General features: G+C 38.5%; 1 protein-coding gene across 1 annotated transcript in view; it reads left to right on the top strand.

The window, feature by feature from the left end:
* Positions 1–18,184, top strand: part of snta1 (syntrophin, alpha 1) — a 58,299-nt gene extending 40,115 nt beyond the window's left edge. The window contains exons 3-8 of the mRNA XM_030133945.1: positions 9,167–9,362; positions 9,607–9,796; positions 10,655–10,785; positions 14,243–14,439; positions 16,257–16,444; positions 16,622–18,184. Coding sequence (XP_029989805.1) covers positions 9,167–9,362; positions 9,607–9,796; positions 10,655–10,785; positions 14,243–14,439; positions 16,257–16,444; positions 16,622–16,714 — 995 coding nt within the window. The 3' untranslated portion in view covers positions 16,715–18,184. The remainder of the gene's footprint in view (positions 1–9,166; positions 9,363–9,606; positions 9,797–10,654; positions 10,786–14,242; positions 14,440–16,256; positions 16,445–16,621) is intronic.
* Positions 18,185–18,475: the final 291 nt, after the last annotated feature.

Below are 18,475 nucleotides of genomic sequence, written 5' to 3'. Positions count from 1 at the left end.
GGGATGCGGCGCTGTGTTGCTGGCGCCTGGTTGCCGGGGTTCGCGGCTGCCTCCTGGTGCGGATGGCTCCCTGAGACAGCGCCTCCACTTTTACTCTTTTACTTTTACTTTTACTTTCTGGTCCTCTCGTGCTCAGTTAGTCTTTTTAAGTATGTCTGTGCTTGTGGGTGTGCGTGTGTGTGGGTGTGTGTGTGTATGTGTGTGAGCGGTTGGGTTGATGGGTGGGTGGGTGGGGTGGTACTGATTTTTAAACTTATATGTAAAGCACTTTGTGGTACACTGTTAATGTATGAAAAGTGCTGTATAAACGAAGACTGATTGATTGATTGATTGGATACTAATGTTAATATTGAGAAAGGTAGATGGAAGCTTGCAGCTCGAGTCGGGGTCTGCCGCGTCTGGGTTGGGCAGGGTCTCACTGTATCTGGCTCCACCACGTAATGCTCTAGCCAGGCTCCTTGTCCAGCTCCAACCAATGACAGTAGAATTCGTAAGTCAGTCGTATTGCAAAGCTCTAACGCGAGTTGTCCGGAAATGTCATTTGAAAATGACAAATGAGCCGTACTGTGGTACATGCTTGTACTGACCGTGAGGGGCATACTGAACGGTACGACAGTATGACGTGTGCCATTGCGCACCTAGTAATGAGAAAAGTACAGCCAATGATCCTCTACATCTGACCTGAATTGTTTATGAAGAAGGAGGTGGAGCAGTAGTAGTGTTGCGTTATTTAACCGTTGGCATTTAGACGAATGGTACATAAACAGCACCAGTGCAAAATGTTATATTAGATTAATTTGTGAGGGTAATTCAAGCTAGATGACAGATCAGGCAGATGTGTCTTCATGCCTTCACACAACAGCCCTTTTCCATTTTAGATATGTTTTCATATTGAAGCTGAACACTAACTCTCAGTGTTTGACTTTGGATTGCGGCAATATATACATACCCTCTGTCAACAATCACAAAGGTATTCACCGCATCTCCTAATGGCAGTCCAGCCACTTGGGTGCTATCCCATACAATTTGATTTGTAAGTTGTACTTATTAAGAGAGTCCAATAATGGCTTTTTTTCTCTGTTATGGGTATTGACCCCAGTCTAATAAATGAATACCCCAAGTGTCCCTCGTATTCTGCACAGTTATTTATTATGTTGTTTTGGCTCAAGACATCTTCCCTCGTTGGTGGTGTAACATTGGGGCATTCTTTGTCTGACATGGTTTACAGAGGCAACAGCATGCTTCTGAGGTCGCTGACTGGCCAATGACATTCCAGCTGCTCCCACGGTAACCACTGTCGGGGCAGGAGAGGCCAGACTTCAGCTGTACAGCATTGTTTTGTCTTTGACCCCCAGAACACTTATTTTGACTGTCAACTTGTGGAGTATGTTCATGACCTCAAAGCACTTATAAACCTGTTATGTTTTTTGTTTTGTTTTTTTACTGATTGGACACATAAACATCTCCTGAAAAAATAAAACTCAAGTGCAGTCAGATGGAGTGGGTTAAAGCTCTGAGAGTCTCTGTACTGGTTTATCTGTAAATCTATATGAGAGAATGTGAGTGCAAATATTGGCTGTGGTCAATTAAAAAATCTACACTGGTGCTTTGTCAATTTGGACTCTGCCCCAGAAGAGAGAAAGAAAAATCTTGACAAATCATTGCAAAGTGAATTATGTCAAAAGTGAATTGGCTGAAAATGTCTGCTCAGGAATTGTAAGGTTCAATGTAAAGACTTTAGCAGGAAAAAGCTTAGTGGCAGATTCTGCAGAAGAAGCAAAGAAAGTCCTCACTCACACGCATGCATTCACACGCACATACACACTCACACAGTACAAATGTAGCTTCACTGGCTGCCAGATAAGCTAAAGTAATAACATTGCCATCTCAGCTAATTTTAGCCCTGTATTGAATGTGCAGCGACTGGTATTCATGGCAACATTTCTGGCTCAGCTTAGCTGTATATTTGGTCTTTCTCTATAGCCTGTCTCACTCTTTCTTATTCTAACTCTCGAATTTCCTTTTTCCTCCCATCTCTCTTTCATTGCTTCTCATTCCTGTCCTTCTCTCTCAATTTTTCCATCTCGCTGTCCCGTCTTCTCTAATTCACCACTCTTGTTTGAAAGCTGCCTTGTCCGATTTGTTATGAGAGGGACAACGGCTAACGCCTGCCCGTTCTAATCTGGAAAGCACCAATGTGATCATTTCCACATTGCTTTTTGGAAAGTAGTAAAGTCTCTTGTACCTGTTCCCTCCAGCTTATTCTGTTCTGCAGTTTGTGCAGCATGAACCACATCCATATCTTACATAATACAGAGTAATGACTGCTGAGAATAGAATGCTGTTTATATGCCCAATATAGCTTCTGCTCTTTCTACTGATTTTGTCTTGCAAAACAAAAGTGCTGTTTCTACTGACTTAGTGTTACTTAATTAGGAAAATCACTTGTTATTCACACAGATATCCATAGTTACAGTGTCAGTTTTTGCTTGCTTTTGTGGGTGATGTCAGTGCAGATATGCAAGAATGCAGTTCTTGATGTATTAACAGCTTTTACTCAGCATAATTCAAGTTTTTTTCTAAGATTTTTTATAATGGCCACCTCCTCAACCAATAATGTAGAGCAATCCCATTTCCATGCCCTGTTTTGTGGCCTACTGTGCCATATTGAGATTGACCACATCAATTTTTTAATGGCCTTGGTCCAGCAACAAGGAAGCAGTTGGCTACCCTGTGGTACGAACATCAATGGGTTGGCACGGGAACAAATGGACAGAAGCTCATTTCCATGAAACATTACGTATGCAAGTTGACAGCTACTTCAAAGCTGTGCCTGGTAAATATTGGTTGCTCACTGCTTGATTTGTGTTCCCAGTCTACACATCCCCAATATGCGATTTGTTTGTCTGTGGGTGCACATTTTTTCATTGTACAATGAACTGATTTTTGTAGTTTAAATGAGGTTAGTAAACAAGAGAGATAATCCTGGAAAAAACATGAGAGAAACTTATAGACCCATATCTATTAGTGGCACATGAGTATGCAGACAAGTTTACGTAACTACAAAAACATTACATTCAGTGGCAAAGAACATGAAACAGTGACAGTTTAATGGATCATGTTTTATAATTTTCATATCAGAATTGAAAAATTGAAATAGTCTTACGGTTTAAGTGTAGTGAAAACATAATAATGACTATTAGATTATATTACTTTTCTGAAAATACAGATATAAGTTGTAATGCACATGTGTAATACAGAAACCAGGGGAGTGAAAAAATTAGTTTTATCAGTCACTTTGGTTCATCTCTCAGATCACAATTGAAATCTCAAAGGTCAGTTCAATCTTCACATCACCCAGTCACTTCTGCAGATCATAGAAGCAGTTTCTGATCACTTCGAACAAACAGCAAATGTTTTTTCACATCCATGTCATTGCTTGTGTACAACTGTGTACTACTTTTTACATCATCATGTGCTCTTGTCATGTTGGTGAAAACACATTATACAGGTTGTCTGTTGAATATTGCCCCTGCCTCCAAAACATTTAGGTAGTAGCTCACTGTTTATATCAGTACATATAAAAGTATCGAACTAGTTATCATGATCAGTGAGGCACATTTATACCTTTTATCAGCTGTATTCACATTGTACATTAATACATACAAGGAATTCTTTGCTTGCGGTTGTAGTCTCTGTAGTAAATGATAATGCTGCCTTCACTTGCTATAGGGAAGATGATCCTTTCCACTTGAAAATTACCAGTGCATTGCGTTCAAGTGCTTTTGTTGTTATAGCGAAGCGAAACATGTCTGACATACAATTTATCGTGACCTGCTACTTGGGTAAAAAGTTTTGGACGTATTAATTCATCTGCTACAGCATTTTTTCTTTCATTCATTCATCTTCTGAACTTCATCCTCGAGAGGGTCTAAGGGACATGTATACACGGACGTACCTATACAAACAACCAATCACTCTCACATTCACACCTATGGGCAATTTAGCTTAACTAATTAACCTATTAATGCATGTCTATACCCAGAGAGAACCCACACACACAGGGAGAATGAAAGCTCCACTTATTTTTTGTAAAATAGTTTTTTTTGCAAATTGTGTTTACTATAGATGTGGAAAATAATCAGCTAACAGCAGCAGAACGTTAATAAAAGCAGTGTTTAACATTCATGATTAATCCCTCGTTGCTCCCCACCTTGTTGAAAATTTCACAGGTTATGTTCAGCCCAGCAATTCATGTATGAAATTTTTTTCCCAGTTCTCCAGTGGAAAATAGAACATGAGGGGACGTTCATGTGTAATTTTTGAGTTCGTAAGTAGTAATTACCATAATTCCCATAGCCATTGAAGGCAGCATATACACAACATGTACTGTTCTAAAAAATATAAGAAAAGTAAAATACATAATGTATAGACAGATATACAATAATAGTGCAGTCTTTTTGTGCAGTTGTGAACAACAAAGGATTGAGTGTTCATTACCTTTTATTACAAATGGCCTAACCTGAATGAAGACATCACTGCAGTCCAGCTGTGGATGGCTCCAAAAGGATATTTTCTGCACTGCAACACAAGAAATAAAATTTACAGCAAAATGGATAAAAATGTGTGGCCTGACAGGCAGGAACATCACAATGAGTGAAGATACTGTACTGTAATTAACATGTTCAAGTCTCCCCGAGGGGTGTTTCCTATGTTGTTGTTTTTTTACTGTAAATGTGGAATGTAGATTTTTTTTTTTTTTTTTAAAGTACAGCACAGTACTGTAATAACATATATAACATAATATCATATCCAGTGTTTTCCAGTCCATCCTCCACATGGTTATGTGTATCTTTGTAGTTTTGAAATTGCTAAGCAACACAACATTATCCTGTGAATATTTTGCGTCAGAGCTATGTATTCTGAAATAGTAATGGATTCCAGGTAATGGATTCACCTGGAGTCATATCTGTAGCTTGTTAGTCTGATCTTCTCCTCAGTGTCCAGTTAAAAAGCTACACTGAGTAAACTGTATTTGATTTATGTTACAGATACTCCTCACTGCTCTAATAGTTCAGTTGTTTATCAGTGCAGCTCCACACTATATTCTTCACTTCACTGTTTTCATCATTTGTGTGTTTCATACAAAACAGCCTACCTTGGAATCAACAGGACCAGATCTGTCCTTATTGTCGTCTCACAAAGTCCATTTCACACATAAGATTGGTTGATGCCCTTATTCACACAATAAAGGCTTGGAAAAAAAAACCCAACCTTGCTCTGAAATAATAAAACACAGCTTTTTCACTACATAATATTTTATGTGTGAAAGTATTCATGATGTAAAAACTAGCTCAAAAAATATAATGGTTGCTTGAAAAAACACCTTGGTGTGTAAACACGCATTAGATCTGCTGAATTTTAGAAATCAGACCTTTAAATGTGCAAAAATAAGGTTTAACAAGGAATAATTACAGAGAAATTGTTTCAATTTAATATAAGATTGAATGCCAACTAAGTGCCTGTGGCAGTATTGTATCTTGATGTCCATGTAAAAAAACTAACTTTATTGTGAAAGGAGTCAGATACATATTCAAGGATCTTAATAATCTTACAGTCTTGCATAACATATTAAAGTCAAATCAAGACCAAGAAGAGTGCATACATTTTCTGCAGTGTTTTTTTTAATTGAAGTATGGGCAGTCAAATTTGATTCCCAGCCTTTGGAAAACCGCACTAAAAATACACTTTCATATGCGTGTGTTACTTGTGCAGGTTTCCTGAGCAGAGCCAGGAATATTTGTGTAATGTAAATTATCATCTCATCCAGGAATAAACTTTTGATGGGGTGTCATTTTTCACTTTCACTTCACTTTCACTTTTTTCTTTCAAAGTTTTAAGACACCCAAAACTGAAAGAAATGACCTAATTCACAGAGAGACTGAGAGTGTGCGACAGTCAGATTCAAGATCCAGGACAGCGTAATTGAGAAAGAATAGGAGTTCTTAAAAGTGGTGCAGACAGGAAGATTGAACATTGTGCTGACTCAGAGGGGCTGCAGTATGTTTATAGTTGGAGGCATTTAGGTCATGCCCTTCTCCACAGCAATTTAAGCTCCTATGCAGAGTAACCTGTTGCTGCTCTTTCCATTCTCAATGCGTAATATTTGTGAAATATCCTGAGTCATTTTTCCATAAGCTATGCTGAGGTCATCTACCTACTTAAAACCATATAACATTTATGTAATATTTGCACAATCCAGGCCCATGTACAGGTACACAAAGGTTTACACTACTTTTATTGGAATCACGCAATAAGGACAAGATGTAGATATTGAGCTATATCATATCAAGTCACGTAAAATAAATTAATCTTGACTTCAGAGAGTCTTTGTTTGACTTAACATTGATTTGCTAGATATGCACTGCTTTTGAGAAGACGGCTGGGGCGTCTGAAAGGTGATAACTCCTGTCCCTCCATGCCAAGGACAGGATAACTAGTGAACACTCTCTTTCCACATATCATGCATAACTTCCTGTGAGACCTGTTCTCACATGCCCGATGTCATTGAGTTAGCATTGTGTCCAAAGTGCTTGTGGCCCTTTGAACACAAGTCAACATGAAAGTTTTCCATCAAAGCTCCAAAACAGAGAGTAAATAGGTGTAGTCCATGTGCTCAGCCCTTTTTTTGTGCCATCTTTACCCCTTCTTTGATCAGCCTGTCATGCACGTCTTGAGGAAACTGAAGCTTATGTTTATTATGTGAACACAACTTCACTATTTCTCAATTCAGTGACTTGTTTTATTACAAATATGCAAAAAAAAGTTATTTTCGATATGGGAAAACAGATAATATCTCAGAGGTGTTTGTATGTTTACTGTACAAAAAGTTGTTAAATGCATGAAAAGATGTATTTCTGTTATTGGGGTTAAATTCTGGAATGACATAAATATAAATTTAAAGGTATGCAATTCATTGATGGATGTCAAAACATTGGTTTGGAAAGATATTTTCGAGGGATACAACCAGGAATGAGTTTTGCTGTTTGGATTGGTAGCCTAAATCTGATTTTGAATAGAATGCAGGCGAGGCGTATATGAGCATTTAGCGTCTGTCTAAGCCTTTTCAGTCTCAACATAATTCAGTTGGTTGATGTAAAATGTGCCTCATTGTTTGTATTTTCTGAATTATGGATGATGACTGAATAAACATAAACCTGAACCTGAAAAATAAAACTGAGGATTACAACCGTACTGACAGAAGGAGCCAGCACAGATTTGATGCAGTGCTTCAACTGTATGTGTGCCGACTTGACTGACTGACTGACTGATTGACTGACCGGTCTCTATTTTGGGATTGATGGAAGCCCCCCTCCTCTCACTCCTGTTGTCCTGCGCTGTGACTCTTCTGCTTGCCCTCTGGCCACATGCCTCTTGTACTGTGCAAGAAGAGCACTTCACACTTCCCCAGTGAAACCAGAGCTCTGCCTCCAGCCTTTTCAGCCTCATGCCTTGCCATGTCCTCTGAGCTATTTTTACTCCAGCAGTGGCTAGTCCCTGCCAAACCCATACCACAGCCTACTGGACTGAAGCTGAGGAAGCCATGTGTGTTTATGTGAGTGCATGTATGTCTGTGTGGGTGTCTGTGTGTGTCTGTGCGAAGGTGTGTGTAGGTGTAAGTAGTGCAACAACTTGAACACTACGCGTAGACTTAGAGCTCACAGAAATTCATGTAGTAAGTCATTTTTTGGAACAGTGTTATCGTTTAAAGACAAGCTGTGAAGTTGTTTTACTTTTGCAAAACATTTTAATAACGAGTACAGTAAGTGCGATGATTGTAATACAGGAGCTCATGAAGTGGCAACAGAATAATTTGTGAATCATTAACTAGATATTAAATAGTTAGCGGTGGTGCAGTGGTTAGCACTGTCACCTCACAGCAACAAGGTCCTGGAAGCCTGCGCTGGCCGGGATCAGACCAAGGTTTGCATGCCCCCCCCCCCCCATGTCTGTGTGGGTTCTCCCTGGTATTCCAGCATCTTACCCCAGTCCAAAAACATGCAACATGATGTAAATGTTGAATGAGAGTAAATGTTCATCTCTATATGTCAGCGCTGTGATGAAGTGGTAATATGTCAAAGGCAACGGTGTCAGACTCACTTTAGTTCAGGTTCCACATTCAGCATTCAGTGGGCTGAACCAGTGAAATAATATCAGTGAAAATAGTCAAATTAATTATGAAAACTTTTACATCTACAAACTATCCTTTAAAAAAATGTGAATAACCTGAAATTTCTTAAGAAAAATAATAGCAGTTATAACAGTATTCTTCAGTTTATCATTTACACATGTGCATTATAACTTCTAGATTGCACTGGATCTATAAATGCACAAAACATTTGGTAAAAGGCAGAACATTGTTAAAATTGCACTTACTTCTCTTAACACATTTCAGGTTGTTCATATTTTTTCAAGTTATTGACATTTTTTGTGAAAGGATAGTTTGTAAATGTTCACATTTTCATGTAATTTTATGTTTTTACACTAAAACAAAGAGAAAAAATTTGGAGCTGTCATTATTTATAGGTTATTGTAATTGTGTTTTACTGGTCTGACCTACTTGAGACCAATATAGGGCTGTATGTGGCCTCTGAACTAAGATGACTAATAGGTAATATTTTCACTTCATCCCACAAGGGGGATTGGGCATTTGACAGACCAGTTTTGGCCCGGGGGCCGTATGTTTGACACCATCTTCGTCTTATTGTATGGATAGGCACCGCCATCCCTCCAAACTTAGAGTTAGGGTTAATTAGTAAAGTTGTTGGTGCTCAGTAGTAATTTCGTTCATCTAGTGAGGTACAAATGTATTTGTTTTTACAAGATTATAAAATTGTGTTCCAAGCACAAGCCAAACAGCAGCATTTTAAGTCCTGCGGGGGAAGTGTTTTATTCAGGGAACTGCACTTTGGCTCAGTATGTTTAAGAGAATCTATGTGACAGTGCAGTAGGATCTCCTTTGATGAGTTTTTGCTAGTTTTCAACTCATTTCTAAAGTTGCAGGGTCTATATTCATATCCCAGAACCCCCTGTCCTCTTGTGCTTTTTCCTCCTGGTCCTCTTTATCTAATTCTTGTCTCCCTCCCACTCTTTTGCTCTGGTTCAGTGAAGTACATCAAGGAGATGTCAGCCTTCTTTAAAAGTTCGGGGTCCCCCGGGGCCGCCCTCCCATGGGACTCCCCTCCCTCCACACCTCAGAGGGGCACGGAGCTCTCCCCCGCCGAGGTGAAGGAGCCCCGTAGCATCCCACTGAAGATGTGCCAGGTGTCACGAAAACAGTGCCCTCCGGACGTAGAAAACAGGTACTGCTTGTCAGATGTTTGTTGCATTGCTTTGAAAAAAAATCCTGACAATTTTCAGCTTGAAAATAACAAAACAGTTCAGAGAGAACATTGTCAAAGGGACCTCTTATCCTTATCATATATTCCCTTTGTTAATGTCTGAAACTCCCTCTTCCCCCGCAAGCTTTTACTTTCTTCTGCAGTTTGTCTTTTATTTCAGCCTGTACCCATGTTTCCACTCTCTTCCCCTCCTCACATCTGCCAGGTATTTCGAGGTGGTTTCCTCCAACAGAAAGAATTCTGTGTTCCTCCGGGCAAAAGACCCAGCCATGGCTCAGTCCTGGTACAACGCCATCCAGGCTGGTGCTGCCAACCTTCTACCTCGAGTGAAGGAAGAGATGAAGAGTATGCAGTCTGGCATGGATGTCAAACATCTGGGCTGGATAACAGAGCAGGTACGCAAGAAGACAGATCTCAATGGAGGCCAGCTGATATCCTCCTCCTAACTGAATAGAATAGAATAGAATACAATACAATAGAATACAATAGATCTTTATTGTCAGTCACATTAACAATGAAGATCAGTTTAGCAGCAAAAACACTTAGTGCAAAAAGACTGTATAAAAATATCACACAAAATACTGAAAAGTGTAGGCATGTGCAAAAAGCTCCAGGATAAATATACCTATTTGTTGCTGTCGGGCAGAAAACCTCTTATCTCCAAAACGGTTATTTTTCAGGAAACTGGAAAAACAATGTATTTCTGTAAATTGACTTAGAGTCTGGTTTTGACCAACTCTATATATAAAATGTCAAGAGATAACTTTTTTTGTGATCTGGCGCTATATAAATAAAATTTGATTGATTGAGTGATTTAATTGGTTTTCTCCTGTAAGTCGCTTTGGAAAAAAGCATCTGCCAAATGCGTAAACATAAACATAAACATATTGTAAATAAATGAATGGAGTTAAGAGATGTAGTCACAAACCATTTTCAACACTTTTCTTTGGTTAAATATTTCTAAAACTGTCAGCCCAATGTGAAGACCGACCCATAGAATCATTTTATGACAAAAAAAGACCTACAAGGTTTACACCCGACAGCGACGATATGCTACTAAAGTACAACTAAAACTACTGAAATGTACAAAAGCTAATTATACAACAGATGAGAAATATGTACAAATAAGGATATATACAGGTCATATAGGATATATTCAAGGTAAGACTATATGTCCTGGCTGCGATAAATAAATATGCCATCATCAAAGTAACAGATTACTGTAATTCTGTTTTGGTTGTGCATGTGTACAGATGGCCCAGGGTCCAGAGAAACCGGTACTGGCTGTATTGACTGACAAAGACCTGCTCCTGTACTCTTCCATGCCTGAAAGCAAAGAGAATGTCAGCAGCCCCACCAAGAGTCACCCGCTGATCACTACCAGGTACATATGCTCAGCTGCTCATATATACACTGTACATCTGTTTTATATTACTGTTTTACGCCAAACATTCACACACAAATACGGCGTTTCATAAAGTAAACACTTGGCTGCCAGGTTTGGTCTTATAAAACCTTTCCATAGTCTTTTTTTTCCCAGAGTGCATATTCACTCTTTCCATCATTGGATAATGTTGGATATTTTGTAGGTTGATGTAACATTCATTCGGAAAACGTTTGAGGAAGCAGATCCAATGAGTCACACAGGCTCCTCAGCAGTGGAGCAAATACATCCCCATTATTTGATTAAGAAGAGCAAAGTTATGGCTCTGCCTCCCCAGTTTTTGTCTGTGAAAATAACCTTATCATAATACTGTCCCCAATATTAGGTCATTATGTAAGCCGCCTGTATCAGAGGTGGTTTTTGTGAGGGGGGGTTTAACAGCTGACAAAAACATCAGGCATATTTTAGACCACCCGTTGAGTCAGTTCAGTTGAAGGTGCCGCTGATTGTTTGCCACCACATGCTTTAGCTGTCAATCACAATCTTTCAGTCCACACAGGAGTCTGGAGAGGCTTACAAGGCTGAGTGACATGGCATTTAGTGTAGCTTCGATCAGCAACTTAAAGTAAAACCTAGGTTCAGATGAGTCCTAGTGTGCGTTGGATGAATTGTACACTAATGGCCAGATCTACTAAGGTCCCAATTTGCATATACTAATTTGCGTGTGCAATCTAGAATTTTGCATGTGGGGTTGAACCGTGGTTTGCGGGTGATTTACAAAAATTGCTTGCGCAAATTACAACAGGTGCAAAGTCTTGGCCTATTTAAATGAGGATTTTGCGTACGCTACTGGAGACAATACACTGTAGAGTGGGGGGTGGGGGTTGGATTAACTGTCACGTGCACATAGTTTTGTCACACTGTAGCCTAATGTCGGTGCGTATTTTTAATCACAATCGTCAGATCAAGTGGAAAAGTATCATTCCAAAAATGTTCACATGGGGGTGAAAAATGCATCTCGTTTTATCATTTCGATGTCTCCTTTTTGCGACAATAACCACTTCCATGTGTATGCAATTACACGTACAAACTGTTGGCACCTCCCTTTGAGACGTGTTAAATATAGGCGTAGTTTCTATGAGCAAAATTACTTTCAGGTTTGATAAATCACTTTGCGTGTGCTAAATTAATATATTTACATTTTCTCCTCTCAGCACACGCACAATTGCGTGTAAACACCCCATATTGCATATTCATTGTGGCAAATGTACAAACTCGATTCAGACGTGCTATTTTGCACCTTTGAAAGATGCAACCCCTAGTGCGCACTGCTAGTAAATCAGTTTATCCTCACAAATCCCCACATATTGCATTGTTTTGACAAGATTCAGTGGTACAAGACAGTGACCATTTATTTTAAATGCTGATATTTTTGCCTCTAGATAGCAGAGATTAACCGATTAAATGCATGGCATCAACCAAATAGTATGTTTTACAAATTATCAGTATTGGCAGAAAGCTCAAGTAATGGAATATTGACTTCTCAACTGAAATTCCTGATACTGAGGAAAAGTAAACAAGAAAAACCCCACACACAGAACTTCTTGTCTATAGTAAGTTTCATCTTCTCTTATAGATTTATTCCTTACAGATTCATTATTTTGAGTTTTATGTTCAGTTATCCAGATTTATTCAGCAATTTAGTTCAGTTTCTTTTAAAGTTTAAAAAAAGGCTGAAGGTACAGGAGCCAAATCAGGGGGAAAATGTCAGAAAAAATACACTCCTTCCTTCTGCAGCACTCCTCTCACTCCAAACCAAGAGATGAAATATAAACATACACTGCTGCCAATAAAGTTGGAATAATTTTGTTTTCAGACACAATCTGCTTTTTATTCCTATTTTTCCACCTCAGGAATCACCTTTGACCAGGTGCAACGATTACATACTAAGATGGTTTCACTTTGTCTATCCAGAATAAACTACATTGCCAAAATCATTTCATGAGGAGGAAAAAATATTTTATTCCGACTTCATGGGCAACAGTGCAGATGAACATGACACTGATTCATGCTGCTATGGAAAAGAGACAACGCAAACCACAGAGAAGAGCAGTAGAGTCACTTCAGACTGCATCTAATCAGTGATAGGCCATTACAGCTGTCAGTCAGGTATTTAACTCCCCTAATAAAACACAAGGGATGACTTAGAATCTGCATCGCACGGTAGATTTTCTACAGCCTGAGTCCATTTAAGTGGGTAGAAGTCTTGTTTTCCCACAAACCACTTGAATTTCAATATACTCTAAGGTAATTATTGAGTTTTCGCCCATTGATTCCAAAGACCACCAAGCACTGCAGTTCAAATGCCAGCTCTGTGGATAATTTTTTCTAGCAGGCAGTCATTTTAGATGATTAGTCAGTTGTTTCCTTTTCCCTGTTGCAAACTATTGCCATTATATCAGCCTTTAAAAATCCACTGTCAGTCGACCTCTAGACTGACAGTTATACGGAATGTCTGTAAGAATATTGAATAGTTATTCTTCTCGTAAACGTTTCCACTAGTTCTGTACTTCTGTTGATGCATTCTCAAGATGTTAGGTGGAGTAAAAATGCAGGAAATTTGTTTTAAATTGGTGGGGTGCAGCTCCATTTTAAAACGCCCATCATGAGTCATATGTTTCTCTGACGTTTCACACACTTCCAACTACGCACACATCTCGGTAGCCTCATAGCATAATTGCATATCTCATACACAAATGGACAAAAGTTTTGGAACATGTTGATTTCTGGTGTTTCTTTTCTAACAGGGGTCTCGGCTACAAAATAATAATGACAAATATATTAATATAGTTTTATATTGTGAAAGACATCATTGCATTGGTTAGTTTTAAATTGTTATCTGCGCTCCAAAAATGTCTCAGCATTTCTCTCAACACTGATTTTTTTTCATACATGACTATGATTTTGAATGTTCTACCTCTAAATTAAAAAAAAAAAAAAATTGTGCTCTGACTAAATAATCATTTTATACCACAACTAACCATCTACTTTCTTCATATCTCACTTAGGAAGACAAAACTCTACCATTAAACTTTAAGGAAATACTGATGTTTATAAACTATATGGACAAAAATATTGGGACACATCATGGCTATAGCTGTAAGATGTCCTGTTCATACTGATTTGAGAATTAAAAATCAATATTAATAATTAATATGAAATTTATCACAATATAAAACTGTATTATGATATTTGTCATGATGGTTTTGTATTGTAGACCCCTGTTAGAAAAGAAACACCTGAATTCAACGTGTCCTAATACTTCTGTCCATTTATGTATGAGGTAGGCAATTATGCTATGAGGCTAACAATATGTAACACTTCCTGTAGTGTTAGGGATGTGTAACCTCTTTTTTCCAGATTCATTTTTATGACGCTCTTTCTGCTCCACCCTCAGACTGGTCCACTCTGGCCCAGGAAAAAGTTCTCCTCTCCTGGACTCTGAGCTGTCGTTTGGCTTGCGTTCGGGCACAAAGCAAGGTGTGGAGACTCATGTGTTCAGGGTGGATTCTGCCAAGGAGCTGTCCACATGGACTCATCTGCTGGTGGAGGGCTGCCACAACGCTGCTGAGCTCATCAAGGAGGTCACCACGGGTACACAACCACGATCCTGTTTGTTTCTTCAGTGCTTGATGTTTTCAAGCACACATTAGTTTTTGTTATGTAAATTTCAACCATTATAAATTCATCCCACAGACACCCACAAACAGATTAAATACACATATTTCAATAGTCGGTATTAGTAAGAGTGCAGTCTCTATTTGCATTTTAGTGAGATAAAAGATTCAGTTAGTGTTTATATGCTCTTTATAAAATTATTAACCTCATTAATAATGTATTAATAACTCAAAACACATTCACTTGGAAATTATTTGTAGGAAAATGGCTTTGTTTTCAGTAGTCCTCTAGTAAATGTTCCTAATGGGGGGGGGGGGGGGGGGGGGGGGGATTTTTGACAAGATTGACATTTTTCACACCAATCCATTTGAGAAAAGTAAATCTGCATTATTTGGTTTCTGACTCTTTTGAAGGTGTGTTTACAACAGTAACACAGTAAATATACCTTTTGTGATCTGTTGAGATTCACAAAAACAGCCCTGTTGTTATTTCCATCACACAGACACAGACAAGCATATTTCATCAAAAGAATACCACCTGGATATGCTGATTTGGTTTCCATTCAACAGGTACACACAAACATAGCAGGGCCCTGTCTCACAAAGCAGGATTAGGAGTTTTATTGTTCATCATACAATAAGATTTCATGACTGTGTAGCTGTGCAAAATATTTCCAGTCTCTGCTGATTTACATTGGCCGTGTTTGTAAAAGCCTTGTGTTTCACTATACTTGGAAAAGGAGACAAAAATGCTGTCCTCAATGCGAAGAGTGTGTTTTTTTTTTCCAACCTATTTTCAGTACTTTTTAGGCCAGATTGTCACACAAACTAGCTAATCAGTGATTGTCCATTTATAACATTTAATTAATCTAAGTTAGTTTTGGAAGGGTCAAGTCCTACTTTGTGAGACAGATGCCGGTCCACATGCAGTTCAGCGTTGACCTGTTGTTACAGTGCCATCTGCTGGTGGTTTGAGGTGGAGCACACTAAACCATTAAAGCTGATCCTGATTGATTTGAATTAGTATCTATAGCAAATGACAACACACTTATCACAAAATCTTTCACAACACCAGAAAAATATTATGTGGATTTCTAGCAAAAGCAAATAATTCTTACAAAAGTCAACAAAACACACAAACCACCATTTGAATAAGGACATGAAGCATCAACTACACACTGATAATTTAAATGAAATGATGGTTTTTGCATCTTCTGGAAACAAACCATATCTAAATGGTTACAGTTAAGATTTGCAATCTGAACATAACACACAATGAATACAAATAAGGGGGCAAAAGTTATTTATTCTCTAACACTCCTCAATAATAAATGTACAGTAGATGAAAAGTGTTTTGGCCAGAAAAAAATAAACTAGGTTTCATTTCACCTTCTGTCTGGAGACTTCATTCACATCAGTTAAGCAGTGAGGTGTGTTTACAGTCTTCACTTTGCGCTACCATAAGTGTGAAGCAGGGAGTGTCCATGTACGATCAGTAAATGCATCAAGTACAAGCATTAAGGGTTTCAGAGAGTCTTCAGTAATTACTCTTACTGGTAAATCATTCAGAAGAAAAACACTCTTAAATGCTCTGAACTGAATATAAGAAATATTTTAACTCATCTTAGACGTAGCCGGACCCTCTATGCCACAATGAGTGTTTTTTAATAAACACATTTTTCATCCTTCTGGCACAGTAACATATCAAACTTTTAGGGGATACAGACAGAACTTCAACACATAGGAGCATAAACAATGTGTAATGTAAATATGGATTTGTGTGTATCCGTACAGCCTGCAGCTGGAATGGAAAGGAGTGCACCCTGGGAGTGCACATTGATGAGGGCTTCACACTGTTCACGGAGGAGATGGGTGTCAGGAAAAGTATTCTGCTGCAGCAGCCCTTTGAGAGATTGAGAATGTCCTCAGACGATGGAGTCCGCATGATGTTCCTTGACTTTGGGGGCCCTGAGGCAGAAATTGTAAGTTGGACATTTACTTAAAGTGCTTTTATAAGACCACAATAATTAGCTGCATTTGTCAATTGCTCATCAAACGTGACAAAATGAGCTTTAAATTGGAGTCAAAGCTTGTGTGTTCCTTCACTCACTCTAACTTGAACTAGACTGTCTCCCTCAATCTCATTTTTTCTCTTTCAGCAACTGGACCTCCACGGTTGCCCCAAGACCATAGTCTTCATCATCCACTCTTTTCTGTCTGCTAAAGTCAAGCGACTAGGCCTCCTGGCATGATAATGACCAAGCACACGGAGCCTCGGCAATAGGAATATTCAATAAAACATACATCCTAGAAGACCCTGAAACACCAGAGGATGGAGTCCAGGGGAAAAGGCTGACTAACACTGTCTTCTCAGTCTTCCAGAGCTACTAAAGCGATCCTCTCCGATCAAGCACCCTGGTCTTTCGAAAGCTACGAAGAAAAAATGGAAACTTTGATGGACCTTTGTTGAACTAGTAGTTGTAAGCTAAGGAGCGGTTTTACAGACAGCATAAATCCGCCGTGTCGCGGTAGGTCATGACATTTCATAGAGACAAATCTTGTGATTATGACAGCCTGCATCTTAATGTCCCTGAGCTTCAAGTCCCAACAGTTAATGTGTTTTGCCCCATTGTTTAGTTTAGTTTTGTTTTTTGATGAGTCACGGCAGGCCTTTGTCATTAGCATCTTTTCATCTTTCAATCTCGGCTTTATGTGCTGTGAGCACTCAGAAACACAGTGATTTCACACTCGTCCTGATTGATGTTGGACAAACATTTGTTTTTTTTAATATAATGGCAGCTTCAGCAGAGTGACAGGATGACACAACTGAACGCTCCATGATCAATGGTCTGTATTGAACAATGTACAGATTCACACTGTGTGAAGCATAATATGCTGTTTTTGTGGATGCTCAAGTTGCCTTCACCATGAACTGTCATGAAAAAAGCAGTTTTGTTATTTTTTAAGATATATTCCAAACGCCATATCAAACTTTTTTTTTTCAGTGCTGCTTAACAGTTTTATTTTTTCATTTCGCCCCCAGTGTCTTTCCCTGTGCACACTATCACAGCTAACAAAGAAACATGGACTAACGCGGTACACATTATGACAGTATTATGAGATGCTTTTATATTATGTATTAGAATAGTCAGTGAATTAGGTAACATATTTACATTTTTCTAACAAATGTGGTACCCTTTCAATGGCCTGAAGGAGTTTAATTCCATTTCAACCCCAGTTTGTCCCCCTGACAGAGGTTGTCACATAAGCATTTATTTACAGATGTGTACATTTTCTACAAATGCCAAGCTGCTTCTTCTGTAAGCATTCAATACTTAATACTGTTCAATACCTCTTAAAAGAATTTCATAGTACTGAAGTATGTTTTTTTCTTCATTAGTTACTCATCAGAAATGACAAATGAGCTTCATCAGAAGTTGCATTTTTCTTTGAAAACTTCACAAAATACATTCATTTGATGAGTTGTTTATACCATTGACTTATTGATTCATGTTATCCTTCATAGAGTTTGTTTCACTGAACATTTACAACTTGCGGCCTTCTCTCTGTCCAACAATAAGCAGACTTGTATTAATATATATTTCACAACTAAAACTTGTTTGGTTTCAAGAATAAAATGTATTGTATATTCTTATTTAAATAAAGGTGTGCCTTGCAGGGTTGTTTGTATATAAACATGTAATAAACTTTGTTAACTTTTATTGTTTATTTGCAGTGTTTTATTCTTAGAGCCTAAATGGTCTCTTTAACCCTTTCATGCATAGTGGTCACTACAGTGGACAGATATTCCACAGCTGTTTTCTTGTATATTCATGGGTTTTGTTGTTTTAATTGCATATCATCCAACACAGTGGACGCTTATGCATCATCCCAAACACTGCAGTTCATAAAATTATTGTAACTTTACTGTTCATGTTAAACCTGATCTGCAGTAACATGTTTTAGTGTAAATCAGTTGCTAATTGTTATTAGACTGTAATTAATAGTTTTTG

This window comes from Sphaeramia orbicularis, chromosome 5 (assembly GCF_902148855.1).
Source record: "Sphaeramia orbicularis chromosome 5, fSphaOr1.1, whole genome shotgun sequence".
Lineage (NCBI taxonomy): Eukaryota > Metazoa > Chordata > Actinopteri > Kurtiformes > Apogonidae > Sphaeramia > Sphaeramia orbicularis.
This window is presented reverse-complemented; position numbering and strand designations above follow the sequence as displayed.